We start from the raw sequence: 16674 nt of genomic DNA, 5'->3' as shown, positions 1-16674 counted from the left end.
AATGGGTTTTCAATTGTATAAAATAACATAGTCCTACACATGTAGTTTACAACTCTGAATCGACTTTTCACCCGAAACGTCCAGATTTTTGGAAAAAAAATCAAAATTATAAAACAACATTTTGAAATTTAATTTTTAATCTGCTAACCAGAATGCTTTGAAATGTTGCAGATGTTTTAAGGCTATAAAGAGCATCATAAATCTTTAGTCAAAAAATATTTGCTTATCCCCTCCAAAAACTTGATGACGTCAGCTCAAAAGTTTGTGGAATAAATCATATCTAAAATGTACAAAATATGATGAGTCTGTACTTGTGAACTATCACTCCATTAATATTTTTTGGATTTGCATATACAGGGTGACTCAAAAAAATTAATGAATGCGTAAATATATTTTATTGATTTAATCAGGAACTACAAAACCGAATGCTCTGAAATCTTGCAGATGTTTTAAGGTCATAAAGAGCATAATAAATGTTTAGTCAAAATATATTTGCTTATCCCCTCCAAAAACTTGATGACGTCAGCTCGAAAGTTTGCCGAATAAATCATATCTAAAATGTACAAAATATGATGAGCCTGTACTTGTCATTTATCACTCCATTCATATTTTTTGGATTTGCATATACAGAGTGACTCAAAAAAATTAATGAATGCGTAAATTTATTTTATTGATTTAATCAGGAACTACAAAACCGAATGCTTTGAAATCTTGCAGATGTTTTAAGGTTATAAAGAGCATAATAAATTTTTAGTCAAAATATATTTGGTTATCTTCTACAAAAAACTGATGACGTCAGCTCAAAAGTTTTCCGAATAAATCGTATCTAAAATGTACAAAATATGATGAGTCTGTACTTGTGATTTATCATTCCATTCATATTTTTGGATTTGCATATGCAGGGTGACTCAAAAAAATTAATGAAGGCGTGAATTTATTTTATCGATTTAATCAGGAATTACAAAACCGAATGCTTTGAAATCTTGGGAATATTTTAAAGTTATTATAAGCATGGTAAACTTTTGTTCAAAATGTATTTGTTCATCCCTCCTAAAAAAATTGATGACGTCACCCTTAAATTTTGCTGAATAAATCCTATCTAAAATGCAAAAAATACGATGAGTTTGTACTTGTGATTTATCATTCCATTCATATTTTTTAGATTTTCTTAAGAGGTGGTTCAAAAAAATTAATAAAGTCAATTTATTTTATTGATTAAATTAAAGGCAACACTTATTATTAGTATTACACCCCAACCAACCCAATTTGGTAGACACAAAATTTGTTAAAGGAAAAACTCGGTTGAAACATAAGGGTAGCACGCTTATTTACATCGACTTTAACATTACAGACCTGCATTTGTTTTATGCGTTCACTTGATTCCGCGAATGTGAAATAGACATGTTTATAATCCACCAATTGTGAATTTCACCGTCAAGAATTAAAATAAAACCCAATGTTTTATATAATAAGCGGAAGTCGAAGCAATAAAACCGACGGTCGTTTTGTTTACAGTTTCTGTGTTTGGCTCTCACGTATGCTGTTACGCCTGTCATCTTAAATTAACAATGTTTATACATACACGATTTTCAGTTGCCTCTGATACGTAGGTATACGTGAGTAAATTGTTTCGTTATTTTATTGATTATTACAAATCAATATTCAAACGACCCAATTCATTTTCCCGAAAATTTGAGAATATAATAATTTTATTCTTAGTATTACACTACATCTATCCCAACTGATATACGTGTCCTTGCAAAAATGTTGATGACGTCATCGCAATTTTTTTTTAAATTCCCACTACAAAAATGTAATGAGAAAAAAAACACAATAGGCATGCAGTCGTCAAGTTTCCGACAGCGAGGGAAGTACTGTCTAAACTCTTTAGACCAATTTTTTATTATTGTAGTTGGTGGTGGATGGCAGCAAGCAGCTCGACTGGGTGCCCGACAACCCCAAGGTGAAGTCCGAGGCCGAGAAAATCTACGCGACCTTGCGCGAATGCCGGGACCAAGCCGGCTTGAAAAAAATGCGCGGCATCAAACACCAAGGCTTCCTCCACCGGAAGTCCGACAAGGCCGCCAAAAAGTGGAAGCTTTTGTACTTCGCTCTGGTCGTGGACGGTACCGACACGCATTTGTACCTTTATGAAAATCCCAAGCGCACGAAGCCTAAAGGTCTGATCGACTTGTCGTGCGCCTATCTCTACCAGGTCCACGATAGTCTGTGGGAGCGCCCCCATTGTTTGCAAATCGTCGAACGCGCTCTGCCGTGTTTGGCGACGGTCACGCACCTGGCGGCGCCATCTATCGAGGAGTGCCAAGGTTGGGTGAACGCCTTGAAGCCGCTGTGTGTCCCTCAGCTGAGCAGGGCGACGTGTAAAGTCCCCAGGTTGAGGGAGTTGAGGTGTTTGACGCTGCACGTGCTCGACGCACACAGGCTGCCATTTAAACTAGTGCCACAACCGTACGTTACCACACAGTTCAATAATCAAGTGAGGATCGCCCGGACGAGGGCTAAGTCCGGGCCTGACCCCGTTTGGGACGAGGAGTTTGTCTTTGAGTGAGTATCCGATTTTCTAATTTTTTTGATTTTTCAATTCTAATTTTTTCAGTTTTTCGTTTCTTCAACTTTTTGTTTCGGTTTTTTCTTTATTTTTTCAATTTTTAATTTTGTTACAATTTTTGGAATTTCTAATTTTCTGATTTGAAAATTTTCGGTTTTCAGTTTTTCTTTTTTTTAATTTTACGATTTTAAAATTTTTTCATTTGAATTTCAATTTTTCAAATTTTGATTCATCAGTTTTTCATTTCTTCAAATTTTCGATTTGCAATTTTTGGTTTCAGTTTTTTATTTTCTGTATTTTTCCAATTTTTTAATGTTTTAAATTTTTAGTTTGCTATTTTTCGCGTCTTCAATTTTTCCATTTTTCACTGTTCTGATTTTATAATTTTTCTTTTTTTCAATGTAAATTTCAGTTTTTGGATTTTTAATTTTTTGATTTCAAAATTTTCGGATTTCAGTTTTTCGATTTTACGGCTTGAATTTTTTTTTCGTTGTTTTAATTTTTGATTTGCAGTTTTTCTAGCTTTCATTTTAATGTGTAATGACTGTAATAATTTAGAAAAAATTTCACTTTTTCAATTTTACGATTTTAAAAACTTTCGTTTGTTTGATTTCCAATTTTTTATTCTTTGGTTGTTCATTTTTACAATTTTTCGATTTTTCAATGTTTCGCTTGTATAATTTTTTCTTTTTTCAATTTCAATTTTATCAATATTTTGTTTTTTCAATTTTTTATGTCTTCAATTTTCGCTGTATTATTGTCTTTGTCAATTTTTCAATTTTGGGAATTTTTCTATTTCTGGATTTTTCAAATTTTCGATTTTTCCGTTTTTTAAATTTTCAATTTTTTCATTTTTAGATTTTAGAATTTTTAAATTAGCGACTTCCAATGTTTCGTTTTTTCTATATTTCGAGTATTCGGTTTTCAGATTTCTCGGATTTTTCGATATTTCTTTCTTTTTTGAGTGCTCGATTCTTCTGTTTTTCAGTTTTTCTATTTTTCAAATTTTCGATTTCTCGATTTTTCAATTTTTCGAAATCTCCATTTTGGGGTTTTTGATTTTTCGGTTTTCCGGTTTTTAGATTTTCGAATTTTCAATTTGTTCACTTTTTGATTTATCGATCCTTCAGTTTTTCAATTCTTCGATTTTTCAAATTTTCGAATTTTTAAACTTTCGATTTTTCAATGAATATTTATTTCGACTTGTTAAATTTTACAATTTGCGATGTTTCAATTTTCTTTTTTCGAATTTTCCATTTCTCGACTTTTCGGTTTTTCAATGTTTCAAATTTTTCGTTTTCTTGATTTTTCAAGTTTTTGATTTCTCAACTTTTCAACACTTCAATTTTGGGAATTTTTCTATTTCTGGATTTTTCAATTTTTCGATTTCAATTTTTCAAATTTTCAGTTTTCGAAATTTTGATTTTTCCATTTTTTGAATTTGCAATTTTTCAAAAAAAATTAGTTTCGCTTTTTTATTATCTTTATTTTTTCAATTTTTAGTTTTTCACTCTTCTAATTTCATAATTTTTCATTTTTTTAATGTGAAATTTTAGGATTTTCGTTCTTTTCGTCATTTTTCGTTGTTTTCGATCTTTTCGTCCTTTTTATTTTTTTTTTCGTCCTTGCAATTTTTCATCCTTTACGTCCTTTTTCGTCTTTTCACTCCTTTTTCGTCCTTTTTCGACCATTTCGTCCGTTTCTTTTTTTTTCGTCCTTTCCACAATTTTTATCCTTATCGTTCTTTTTCGTCCTTTTCGTTTTTTTCGTCACTTTCGTCGTTTTAGATCTTTTCGTTCTTTTTCAATTATGGGATTTTTTCTATTCCTGGATTTTTCAAATTTTCGATTTTTCCGTTTTTCGAATTTTCAATTTTTCCAATTTTAGATTTTAGAATTTTCAATTTTGCGACTTCTGATGTTTCGTTTTTTCTATATTTCTATTCTTCTTTTCGAATTTTTGATTTTTCGGTCTTCCGAATTTTAAATTTTCGAATATGTATTCGGTTTTCAGATTTCTCGGATTTTTCGCTATTCTTTCTTTTTTGAGTTCTCGATTCTTCTGTTTTTCAATTTTTCTATTTTTCAAATTTTCGATTTTTGCCTTTTGAATTTTCGATTTATCAGTTTTTCGATTTTTCAATGAGCACTTCGTTTTGTTAAATTTAATATTTTTCCATGTTTCAATTTTTCGATTTTTTTAATTTTCATTTCTCGGTTTTTCAACTTTCAATGTTTAAAAATTTTCGATTTCTCGATTTTTCAATTTTCCGAAATCTCCATTTTCAGGTTTTTGATTTTTCGGTTTTCCGGTTTTTAGATTTTCGAATTTTTGGTTTTCCGATCTCTCAATTGTCGAATTTTCAATTTGTTTACTTTTGGATTTATCGATTCTTCAGTTTTTCAATTTTATGATTTTTCAAATTTTTAAAAATTTTCGATTTCTCGATTTTTCAAATTTTCGAATTTTTAAACTTTCGATTTTTCATTTTTCCGATTTTTCAATGAATATTTATTTCGACTTGTTAAATTTTACAATTTCCGATGTTTCAATTTTCTTTTTTCGAATTTTCCATTTCTCGACTTTTCGGTTTTTCAATGTTTCAAATTTTTCGTTTTCTTGATTTTTCAAGTTTTTGATTTCTCAACTTTTCAACACTTCAATTTTGGGAATTTTTCTATTTCTGGATTTTTCAATTTTTCGATTTCAATTTTTCAAATTTTCAGTTTTCGAAATTTTGATTTTTCCATTTTTTGAATTTGCAATTTTTCAAAAAAAATTAGTTTCGCTTTTTTATTATCTTTATTTTTTCAATTTTTAGTTTTTCACTCTTCTAATTTCATAATTTTTCATTTTTTTAATGTGAAATTTTAGGATTTTCGTTCTTTTCGTCATTTTTCGTTGTTTTCGATCTTTTCGTCCTTTTTATTTTTTTTTTTCGTCCTTGCAATTTTTCATCCTTTACGTCCTTTTTCGTCTTTTCACTCCTTTTTCGTCCTTTTTCGACCATTTCGTCCGTTTCTTTTTTTTTCGTCCTTTTCTTTTTTTTTCGTCACTTTCGTCGTTTTAGATCTTTTCGTTCTTTTTCAATTATGGGATTTTTTCTATTCCTGGATTGTTCAAATTTTCGATTTTTCCGTTTTTCGAATTTTCAATTTTTCCAATTTTAGATTTTAGAATTTTCAATTTTGCGACTTCTGATGTTTCGTTTTTTCTATATTTCTATTCTTCTTTTCGAACTTTTGATTTTTCGGTCTTCCGAATTTTAAATTTTCGAATATGTATTCGGTTTTCAGATTTCTCGGATTTTTCGCTATTCTTTCTTTTTTGAGTTCTCGATTCTTCTGTTTTTCAATTTTTCTATTTTTCAAATTTTCGATTTTTGCCTTTTGAATTTTCGATTTATCAGTTTTTCGATTTTTCAATGAGCACTTCGTTTTGTTAAATTTAATATTTTTCCATGTTTCAATTTTTCGATTTTTTAAATTTTCATTTCTCGGTTTTTCAACTTTCAATGTTTAAAAATTTTCGATTTCTCGATTTTTCAAGTTTTCGATTTCCCAATTTGTCAATTTTTCGAAATCTCCATTTTCGGGTTTTTGATTTTTCGGTTTTCCGATTTTTAGATTTTCGAATTTTCGGTTTTCCGATCTCTCGATTGTCGAATTTTCAATTGTTCACTTTTTGATTTATCGATTCTTCAGTTTTTCAATTCTTCGATTTTTCAAATTTTCGAATTTTTAAACTTTCGTTTTTTCATTTTTCCGATTTTTCAATGAATATTTATTTCGAGTTGTTAAATTTTACAATTTCCGATGTTTCAATTTTTTATTTTCGAATTTTCCATTTCTCGACTTTTCGGTTTTTCAATGTTTCAAATTTTTCGATTTCTTGATTTTTCAAGTTTTCGATTTCTCAACTTTTCAACAGTTCAATTTTGGAAATTTTTCTATTTCTGGATTTTTCAATTTTCGAAATTTCGATTTTTCGTTTCGGTTTTTTATTTTTACAATTTTTCGATTTTTCAATGTTTCGCTTTTATAATTTTTTCTTTTTTCAATTTCAATTTTATCAATTTTTTGTTTTTTCAATTTTAGGAATTTTTCTCTATTTCTGGATTTTTCAAATTTTCGATTTTTCCGTTTTTCGAATTTTCAATTTTTCCATTTTTAGATTTTAGAATTTTCAATTTTGCGACTTCCGATGTTTCGTTTTTTCTATATTTCGATTCTTCTTTTCGAATTTTTGATTTTTCGGTTTTCCGATTTTTAAATTTTCGAATATTCGGTTTTCCGATCTCTTGGATTTTTCGATATTTCTTTCTTTTTTGAGTTCTCGATTCTTCTGTTTTTCAATTTTTGTATTTTTCAAATTTTCGATTTTTGAATTTTCGACTTATCAGTTTGTCGATTTTTCAATGAGTACCTCGTTTTGTTAAATTTAACATTTTTCCATGTTTCAATTTTTCGATTTTTTGAATTTTCCATTTCTTCTCGGTTTTTCAACTTTCAATGTTTAAAAATTTTCGATTTCTCGACTTTTCAGCACTGTATTTCTGGATTTTTCAAATTTTCTATTTTTCAGTGTTTCAAATTTTCAATTTTCGAAATCTCCATTTTCGGTTTTCCGGCCTCTCGATTGTCGAATTTTCAATTTGTTCACTTTTTGATTTATCGATTCTTCAGTTTTTCAATTCGATTTTTCAGTTTTCCGATTTTTCAATAAATATTTATTTCGACATTCGAAATTTTACAATTTCCGATGTTTCAATTTTCTATTTTTGAATTTTCCATTTCTCGACTTTTCGGTTTGTCAATGTTTCAAAATTTTCGATTTCTCAACTTTTCAACAGTTCAATTTTGGGAATTTTTCTATTTCTGGATTTTTCGATTTCTCAGTTTTTCAAAGTTTGAATTTTCGAAATTTTGATTTTTCCATATTTTGAATTTTCAATTTAAAAAAAAATTCGTTTCGCTTTTTTATTATTTTTATTTTTTCAATGTGAAATTTTAAAATTTTCGTCCTTTTCGTTTTTTTTCGTCCTTCTCGCAATTTTTCATCCTTTTCGTCCTTTTCCGTCTTTTTCGTCCTTTCCGCAATTTTCATCCTCTACATTCTTTATCGTACTTTTCGTTTTTTTTTGTCCCTTTTGTTCTTTTTCGTCGTTTTCGACCTTTTCGTCCTTTTTGTTTTTTCGTCCTTTCCGCAATTTTTCATCCTTTTTGTCCTTTTTCGTACTCTTTCGTCCTTTTCGTTATTTTTTTCGTACTCTTCGTCCTTTCGTTCATTTCGTCCCTTTTAGTTCTTTTCGACTTTTTCGTCCTTTTCGCAATTTTTCATCCTTCTCGCCCTTTTTTGTCCTTTTCGTTTTTGTTTCGTCCATTTCGCAATTTTTCATTCTTTTCGTCCTTATTCGTTGTTTTTTTTTGTTCTTTTCGTACTCTTCGTCTTTTTTCGTCCTTCTTCGTTTTTTTCGTCTTTTTTCGTCCTTCTTCGTTTTTTTCGTCCTTTTGTGACATTTTCATCCTTCTCGTCCTTTTTTGTCCTTTTCGCAATTTTTTATTCCTTTCGTCCATTCGTTTTTTTGGTCCTTTCTCGTACTTATCGTCCTTCTAGCAATTTTTCATCCTGTTCGTCCTTTTTCGTCCTTTTCATTTTTTTTACAATGTTTGGATTTTTTAATTTTTTGATTTGAAAATTTTTAGTTTTCAGTTTTTCAGCTTAATAGACTTTTTAAGTTTTCGTTTTTTCAATTTTTGATTTGCAGTTTTTCTAGTTTTCATTTTAAATATGTAATATTTGTAATAATTTAAAAAAAAATCCACTTTCAATTTTACGAATTTAAAATTTTTTCATTTATTCGATTTTCAATTTTTCATTCTTCAGTTTTTTATTTCTTCAACTTTCGGATTTTCAATTTTTAGAGTTGCAATTTGACGAGTTTTCAATTTTTAATTTTTCGTTTCGGCTTATTTTCTTTATTTTTTCCATTTTCCGGCTTTTCAACGTTGTGATTTTATAATTTTTCTTTTTTTTTTCAATTTAATGATTTTAAATTTTTTCGATTTTTCGCTGCTCCGATTTAATAATTTTTCCGTTTTTCAATTTGAATTTTTTCAATTTTTCGATTTACAATTTCATGAGTTTTCAGTTTTTAATTTTTCGTTTCGGCTTTTTATTTTTTCCGTTTTCCGATTTTTCAATGTTCTGATTTTATAATTTTTCTTTTTTTCAAGTGAAATTTTCAATTTTTGGATTTTACTTTTCAATTTGGAATTTCACGAGTTTTCAATTTTTAATTTTTCGTTTCGACTTATTTTCTTTACTTTTTTCCATTTCCCGGCTTTTCAACGTTCTGATTTTATAATTTTTCTTTTTTTTTTCAAGTGAGTATCCGATTTTGTAATTTTTTTGATTTTTCAATTCTAATTTTTTCAGTTTTTCGTTTCTCCAACTTTTCATTTTTTTGTTTCTTTAGTTTTTTGATTTTGAAATTTTTCGATTTTTTTAATTTTCCATTTCTCGACTTCTCGGTTTTTCACTTTTCAACAATTCAGTTGCGGGAATTTTTCTATTTCTGGATTTTTCAAATTTTCGATTTTTCAGTTTTTCAAATTTTTAATTTTTGAAATTTCGAAATTTCAATTTTTCTGTTTTTCGATTTTAGAATTTTCAATTTTTCGAGTTTCGTTATTTTGTTTTTTCTATATTTTGATTTTTCTGATTTTTCGAAATCTCCATTTTCGGGTTTTTGAATTTTTCGGTTTTCCGAGTTCTCGGTAGCCAATTTTTCAAATTTTCGATTTTTCAATTGGTGAACTTTCGATTTTTCAATGAATATTTCGATTTGTTAAATTTACAATTTTCGATGTTTCAATGTTTCAAAGTTTTCGATTTCTTGATTTTTCAAGTTTTCGATTTCTCAACTTTTCAACAGTCCAATTTTGGGAATTATTCGATTTTTCCATTTTTTGGATTGTCAATTTTTCAGCTTAATAGATTTTTTAATTTTTCGTTTTTTCAATTTTTGATTTGCATTTTTTCTGGTTTTCATTTTAAATATGTAATAATTGTGGTCATTAAAAAAATCACTTTTTCAGTTTTACGATTTTAAAACTTTCATTCATTTGATTTTCAATTTGTGATTTCTCAGTTTTTCAATTTCAGTTTTTCACTGTTCTGATTTTATAATTTTTCATTTTTGAATGTATGTGAAATGGTTTTTGAAATTTTTTATTTTTTTGATTTGAAAATTTTGGGTTTTCAGCTTTTCGATTTTTCACCTTATAGATTTTTTTAATTTTTCGTTTTTTTCAAATTTTAATTTGCGGTTTTTCTAGTTTTCATTTTAAATATGTAATAATTGTAACGATTTTAAAAAAAACAATTTTTTTTTTATTTTGATTTTTTTCAATTTTTTGTTCTTCAGTTTTTCATTTCTTCAACTTTTCAATTTGCAATTTTCGGTTTTTCACTGTTCCGATTTTATAATTTTTTCAATTTTTAGATTTTGCAATTTTTCTATTTACAATTTCACGAGTTTTCAGTTTTTAATTTTTCGTTTTGGCTTTTTATTTTCTTTATTTTTTCATTTTCCGGTTTTTCAGTGTTCTGATTTTATAATTTTTCTTTTTTTCAAGTGAAATTTTCAATTTTTTGATTTTTCAGTTTATAAATTCGCAATTTTTCGGTTTTCAATTTTTACGTTTTTCACTGTTTTGATTTTATAATTTTTCTCTTTTTCGTCCTTTTCGTTTTTTTTGTCCTTTTCGTCCTTTTTCGTTCTTTTCGTCCTTCGTCCTTTTCGTCCTTCGTTCTTCATCCTTTTCCTCGTTCGTCTTTTTCGTTGTTCGTCCTTTTTCATCCTTTGTCGTCTTTTTCGTTTTTTTTCGTCCTCTTCGTTTTTTTTTTCGTCCTTTTCGTCCCTTTCGGTTTTTTTTCGTCCTTTTCTTCCTTATTCGTCATTTTCGTTTTTTTTTCGTCCTTTTCGTTGTTCGTCCTTTTCGTCCTTCGTTCTTCATCCTTTTCCTCGTTCGTCTTTTTCGTTGTTCGTCCTTTTTCATCCTTTGTCGTCTTTTTCGTTTTTTTTCGTCCTCTTCGTTTTTTTTTTCGTCCTTTTCGTCCCTTTCGGTTTTTTTTCGTCCTTTTCTTCCTTATGCGTCATTTTCGTTTTTTTTTCGTCCTTTTCGTTGTTCGTCCTTTTTCGTCGTTCTCGTACTTTTTAGTCCTCTTCGTACTCTTTAGTCCCTTTCGTCATTTTCGTTTTTTGCGTCCTTTTCGTCCTTACCGTTTTTTTTTCGTCCTATTCGTCCTTATCGGTTTTTTTTTTCGTCCTTTTCGTCTTTATCGTTTTTTTTTTCGTCCTTTTCGTCCTTATTGTTTTTTTTTCGTCCTTTTCGTCTTTTTCGTCATTTTCGGGTTTTTTCGTCCTCTTCGTTCTTTTTTTGCCCTTTTCATCTTTTTCGTCCTTCGTCCTTTTCGTCCTTCGTCCTTTTCGTCCTTCCTCCTTCGTCCTTTTCGTCCTCCCTCCTTCGTCCTTTTCGTTGTTCATCCTTTTCGTCCTTCTTCGTATTTTCGTCCGTTTCGACCTTTTCGTCCTTTTTCGTCGTTTTCGTGCTTTTTAGTCCTTTTCGTAGTCTTTAGTCCTTTTCGTCTTTTTTTTCGTCCTTTTCGTTCTCTTCGTTTTTTTCGTCCTTTTCGACCTTTTCGTTCTTTTTCGTCCTCTTCGTTTTATTTTTCGTCCTTTTCGCAATTTTTCGTCCTTACCGTGCTTTTTCGTCCGTTTCGTACTTTTCGTTTTTTTTTTCGTCCTTTTAATTTTTTTTCGTCCTTTGCGTCCTTTTCGTTTTTATAATTTTTTCAATTTTTAGATTTTGCAATTTTTCTATTTACAATTTCACGAGTTTTCAGCTTTTAATTTTTCGTTTCGGCTTTTTATTTTCTTTATTTTTCCATTTTCCGGTTTTTCAGTGTTCGGATTTTATAATTTTCTTTTTTTCAAGTGAAATTTTCAATTTTTTGATTTTTCAGTTTATAAATTGGCAATTTTTCGGTTTTCAATTTTTACGTTTTTCACTGTTTTGATTTTACAATTTTTCTCTTTTTCGTCATTTTCGGTTTTTTTCGTCTTTTTTTGTCCTCTTCGTTTTTTTTTGTCCTTTTCATCTTTTTCGTCCTTCGTCCTTTTCGTTGTTCTTCCTTTTTCGTCCTTATCGTTTTTTTTTCGTCTTGTCCGTCCTTATCGTTTTTTTTTCATCCTTGTTCGTCATTTTCGTTTTTTTTCGTTCTTTTTCGTCCTCTTCGGTTTTTTTTCGTCCTTTTCGTCCCTTTCGTTTTTTTTCGTCCTTTTCGTTCTTTGTCGTCCTTTTCGTACTTCTTGGTCCTTTTCGTCATTTTCGTTTTTTTTTTCGTCCTTTTCGTCCTTCCTCCTTCGTCCTTTTCGTTGTTCGTCTTTTTCGTACTTTTTAGTCCTTTTCGTACTCTTCAATCCTTTTCGTCCTTTTTCGTCGTTTTCGTACTTTTTACTCCTCTTCATACTCTTTAGTCCTTTTCGTCATTTTCGTTTTTTGCGTCCTTTTCGTCCTTATCGTTTTTTTTTGTCCTTTTCATCTTTTTCGTCCTTCGTCCTTTTCATCCTTCCTCCTTCGTCCTTTTCGTCCTTTTTCGTCCTTTTCGTACTTTTTAGTCCTTTTCGTAGTCTACAGTCCTTTTCGTCATTTTCGTTTTTTTCGTCCTTATTGTTTTTTTTTCGTTCTCTTCGTTTTTTTTCGTCCTTTCCGTCCATTTTGTTCTTTTTCGTCCTTTCCGTTTTTTTTTCGTCCTTTTCGCAATTTTTCATCCTTTTCGTCCTTATCGTGCTTTTTCGTCCTTTTCGTTTTTTTTCGTCCACTTCGTTTTTTTTTTTGTCTTTTTCGTTTTTTTATCCTTTGCGTCCTTTTTTGACCTTTTCGTCCTCTTTCGTCCTTTTCGTTTTTTTTTTTCGTCCTTCTCGTCCTTTTCGTTTTTTTCGTCTTTTCCGTTTTTTTTTCGTCCTTCTCGTTTTTTTTCGTCCTTTTCGTCCTCTTGGTCCTTTTTCGTCCTTTTTGTTTTTTTTCGACCTTTTCGTAATTTTCCGTCCTTTTGCGTCCTGTTCGTCCATTTCCTCCTTTTCGTCCTTTTCGCAACTTTTCACCCTCTTCGTTTTTTTTCATTCTTTTAACCCTTTTTAATTAATTTAAAAAAAATTTCACTCTCAATTTTACGAATTTAATTTTTTTCATTTATTCGATTTTCAATCTTTCATTCTTCAGTTTTTCATTTCTTCAATTTTCAGATTTTCAATTCTTAGAGTTGCAATTTCACAATTTTTAATTTTTCGTTTCGGCTTATTTTCTTTATTTTTTTCAATTTTCCGTCTTTTCAACGTTCTGATTTTATAATTTTTCTTTTTTTTTCAAGTGAAATTTTCAATTTTTGGATTTTTCGTTTATCAATTTGCAATTTTTCGGTTTTCAACTTTTACGTTTTTTTTTAATTTTTCGTTTTTTCAGTTTTAGATTTTTCAATTTTTCATTTTAAACACCTATGTAATTATAATTTAATAAATTTTTTACTTTTTCTAATCAAGTTTTTTTCAAGTTTTCGAATAAAAAAATGGAAAAATTGCAAAAGACCAAAACTGAAAAATCAAAAATAAAACAACGAAAATGTATAAAACGAAAAACTGTCAAAACTAAAGAAAATGAAAAAATATACACAAACAAAATTTGATAATAATCGGTGCATGAAACGTCGAGAAAACATGAAAGTGGCAAGTCGCCCAATAGACTCGATTATTAATTATTATGCATACTTTAATACCACTTTTTTTTTCCAGCGATGTGCCATGTGATGTAGTTTCGTTTACTTTAACTGTACATAATAAGGGAAAACGTGGGAAGGACACCGAAGTCGCGGAGCTCACCGTCGACTTGTCCACTCTGGGCAACGGGGAGGAGAAAGAAGAGTGGTATACCTTATCGGGATTAACTCCCATGGGAGAGTGGGGTTCGCTTAGACTAAGAACGCGGTATCTGCACGACCTGGTGATGCCCGCCGAAGAGTACAGCCCCCTGCAGCAGCTCCTCCTGCAGCCCGGCCTCGCTTCCGTCAAGACCCTCGCGGAGATCTGCCACGCCGACCGAGCCCCTCTAGCCACCGCCCTCTTGCGCGTCTTCCGCGCCGAGGGCCGCGAGACCGAGCTCCTCATCGAGCTCAACTCCGCCGAGGTACCAAATAACCCCCAGCTCTCTCAAATCCACTAACTCAATCTTCCAGATCGAGCGCGAAACGGAAACCTCCACCCTCTTCCGCGCCGCCTCTTTGTCCACCACGCTGATGGACCTCTACATGCGCGCGGAATGCCGGGGTTTCCTCCACGCCGCCGTCCTGGAAACCGTTCTGCGGTTGCTGGACAGCAAACAAAGCGCCGAATTAAACCCGGCCAAGATGGACTCGCTGGACGACGCCTGCAACAACGCCGAGTTCCTGCTCCAGGTGCTGGATCAAGTGGCCTTGAGCATCTTCATGTCTGCGGACGCGTGCCCCAAGTCGGTGCGCTACATCTGCGGGTGTTTGCAGAAGTCGGTCAGCGGGAAATGGCCAGACGAGCGCCTCGTGAGAGCCCGGGTGGTCTCGGGGTTCATTTTTCTGAGGTTGTTGTGTCCTGCGTTGCTCAATCCGAGACAGTTCGGGCTGGTGAGCGAGCAGCCGTCGCCGTCGGCGACGAGGAGTCTGGTCATGGTGGCGAAGTGTCTGCAGAATTTAGCCAACCTGGTGGAATTCGGAGGAAAGGTACGATTTCGTTTTTGATATGACGACGACAACAAAAACGAGCTCGGTTGCAGGAGCCGTACATGGAGGTGGTGAACCCGTTCATTTTGAAGAATAAAGAGAGGATGGTGGTGTTTTTGGACCACTTGTCCAACGTGCCGGACCCCGGGGAGCCCCGCATCACAAGCAAACCTGATACTGCCAAAGAATTAGCGACTCTACATCATATCTGCGTAGCGCATCTGACCGAGTTGCAAGCGGTCGCCAAAGTGAATACCAACATTAAAACTTTAGTCACAGTCACGGAGATGTTGGCCACACATAAACAAAAGTATCTCGAGATGATAAGATAGTAGTGAGGTTAGAATTGCATTTATTTCTCTGTATTGTAGGGTTTTGAGTTTGAAGGGGTTATCCAAAATTAGCATTTATTTTGTACTTATTCGTGATCCGTTGTTAGGTTTTTTCTCGGGGATGATTCCGTGTGATGGCATTTATTTGTTGAATTTTGGTAGATTACGCCTTGTCCTGTGTAAAAAAGAACACCACATTTTTTTAGTAGGACGGTGTGTACACATAGGTCGATTAGTATGTGATGTGCTCTTTAGAAATCAAAATCTAGACTGTATTATTTTTTATTACAAGACTGTCATTAAAAAGAAAGTAAATTCTAAGTCAGTAGATCGCCTAACTTAGTAGAACAGTTATTAACCTATTTCTGTGTCAAATTTTTATCCAGCAGTTTGTATTTATTTATCCACTTGTAGTACACGCGTAGCCTCATTGAATCCTAAATGGGGCTAACTGTGTATCGTACTATTTACATCATTCTAAGTTGACTGAGACGAGAGTATGTATTTTACGCTTTTGTCCAGAGTTAAATTCTGCGCTCTCTATTTTATAAACGAACCATGACCGAAGCACAGAATTTAATCAACACACTTTAGGATAAGTGTTAAATCGAAAATTATACTGTTTTAGCCAAAATTAAGCCAAAATTGCCCTTAGCAACAAGCAATTCTTTACACGATAGATTCATAAGTCTAAAATATCTCAGGTGATAAGTGTGACTCTATAATTTTCAATTTAACATCACTGAATGTAGACCACTGTATACTATCTCTTTCATTGATATTTATATGTACTTTTATATTAAAATTTTATCCATTCACTTGACTTTTCTTCGTTTTATTAATATATACATTAACCTTAAGTAAATTCAGTAACGTTCATCTGATGAACAAGATGGAAAACGCCATTGTTAAGCAAGCCATAGCAACCCACGGGGACTTGCGTTCTCCAATACGGGCGCACTTCCAGAAAGTGCCCATCAACCTGAATGCAACAACTGATTCATCTATAACCACACGTGTTTAGTACGTACCCAACTTTGTTCCTGTCCATTATACTAGGAAAAAGGGCCCGAAGGTATGCACATGTGCAGATCATCAACAGCACCACCGTAAGCAAACTTTGGAAGTTAAATAAGGCGGACTAAAAAAGAAAATTAGGGCGTTATTAAAACGGGAAATGTATTACCATTATTATGCGCTTAGAAACAAAAATCTGTGTTTACAACTATAGTAATAATTTAGGGTTATGTATTTGACATTTGACAGAAAGTTCATGTGTCACCAACCACGTTGTCGATTTAAACCGGCGGTAAATTTTAAATCCGTTTTTAAAACTAGCAGCAATCCGTATTTTCTCTATTGAGGCTATTTTTAGTGTTTTTTAATAAACAATAATATGACGTAGTGCTATTGGTAACCCGATTCACGTCTAACCAATGGCAGATTTTATATCAATCAAGTCAAAGTTGGCTATGCATCGGAAAATCCGAACGCCATTGTGTGCAATTGTGTGTCAAACGTGAGTTTTGTAAAACACGTGTTTTCCATTTTTTCTACTTATAACTGGTTAAATTTGTCTAAAGTGTGTTTGTCAGTGGTTTTTGTGTGCGCCCATTTCGTCTTGTGCAGCTTGCGGTGCGTTTTTTTTATTTTTCTAGGTTATGTTACCACTTGAGAAAACACGATTTTTGTGGGGACGAAACTTCGCTATTTTCTGTAAGTGTGTATTTTCAGGTGTATCGGTGAACGTTTAGATTTAAATAATTAAAAATCATGCAAAGTATACACAATGAAGTATAGTAAACGCCGCCCCTTTTCACAACGAAATGATTTATAGGGTGGAACTTGTGCAGTGGGAGGAGCATCAGTAATGTTGCTTTATAAACATAGTCATAGCTTAATACTTTGTATAAACTTAGCTCCGCCCACCTTCCTTCTCAATTTCACTGACTTATTTTATCT

General features: G+C 31.8%; 2 protein-coding genes across 2 annotated transcripts in view; one reads left to right on the top strand and one right to left on the bottom strand.

The window, feature by feature from the left end:
- LOC135125107 (ras GTPase-activating protein 1) overlaps window positions 1–15535 on the top strand; it is a 30424-nt gene extending 14889 nt beyond the window's left edge. Inside the window, exons 4-7 of the mRNA XM_064050455.1 lie at window positions 1913–2565; window positions 13425–13815; window positions 13865–14380; window positions 14434–15535. Of these exons, the coding sequence (XP_063906525.1) occupies window positions 1913–2565; window positions 13425–13815; window positions 13865–14380; window positions 14434–14712 (1839 nt within the window). The 3' untranslated portion in view covers window positions 14713–15535. The remainder of the gene's footprint in view (window positions 1–1912; window positions 2566–13424; window positions 13816–13864; window positions 14381–14433) is intronic.
- LOC135125108 (protein kish-A) lies at window positions 15527–16022 on the bottom strand. Its single transcript, XM_064050457.1, has 3 exons — window positions 15899–16022; window positions 15744–15853; window positions 15527–15694 (listed from the first exon to the last, which is right to left on the bottom strand). Exons 1-3 carry the CDS (start codon window positions 15899–15901, stop codon window positions 15589–15591), a joined length of 219 nt encoding a protein of 72 aa, XP_063906527.1. The 5' UTR covers window positions 15902–16022; the 3' UTR covers window positions 15527–15588.
- Between the last annotated feature and the right edge of the window lie 652 nt (window positions 16023–16674).

Source organism: Zophobas morio, unplaced genomic scaffold, assembly GCF_036711695.1.
Source record: "Zophobas morio isolate AGI-343-1 ecotype UQ-CSIRO unplaced genomic scaffold, CSIRO_AGI_Zmor_V1 ptg000008l, whole genome shotgun sequence".
Taxonomy (NCBI): Eukaryota; Metazoa; Arthropoda; class Insecta; order Coleoptera; family Tenebrionidae; genus Zophobas; species Zophobas morio.
The sequence above is the reverse complement of the archived record's forward strand: the minus strand, read 5'-3'. Positions and strand labels throughout refer to the sequence as shown.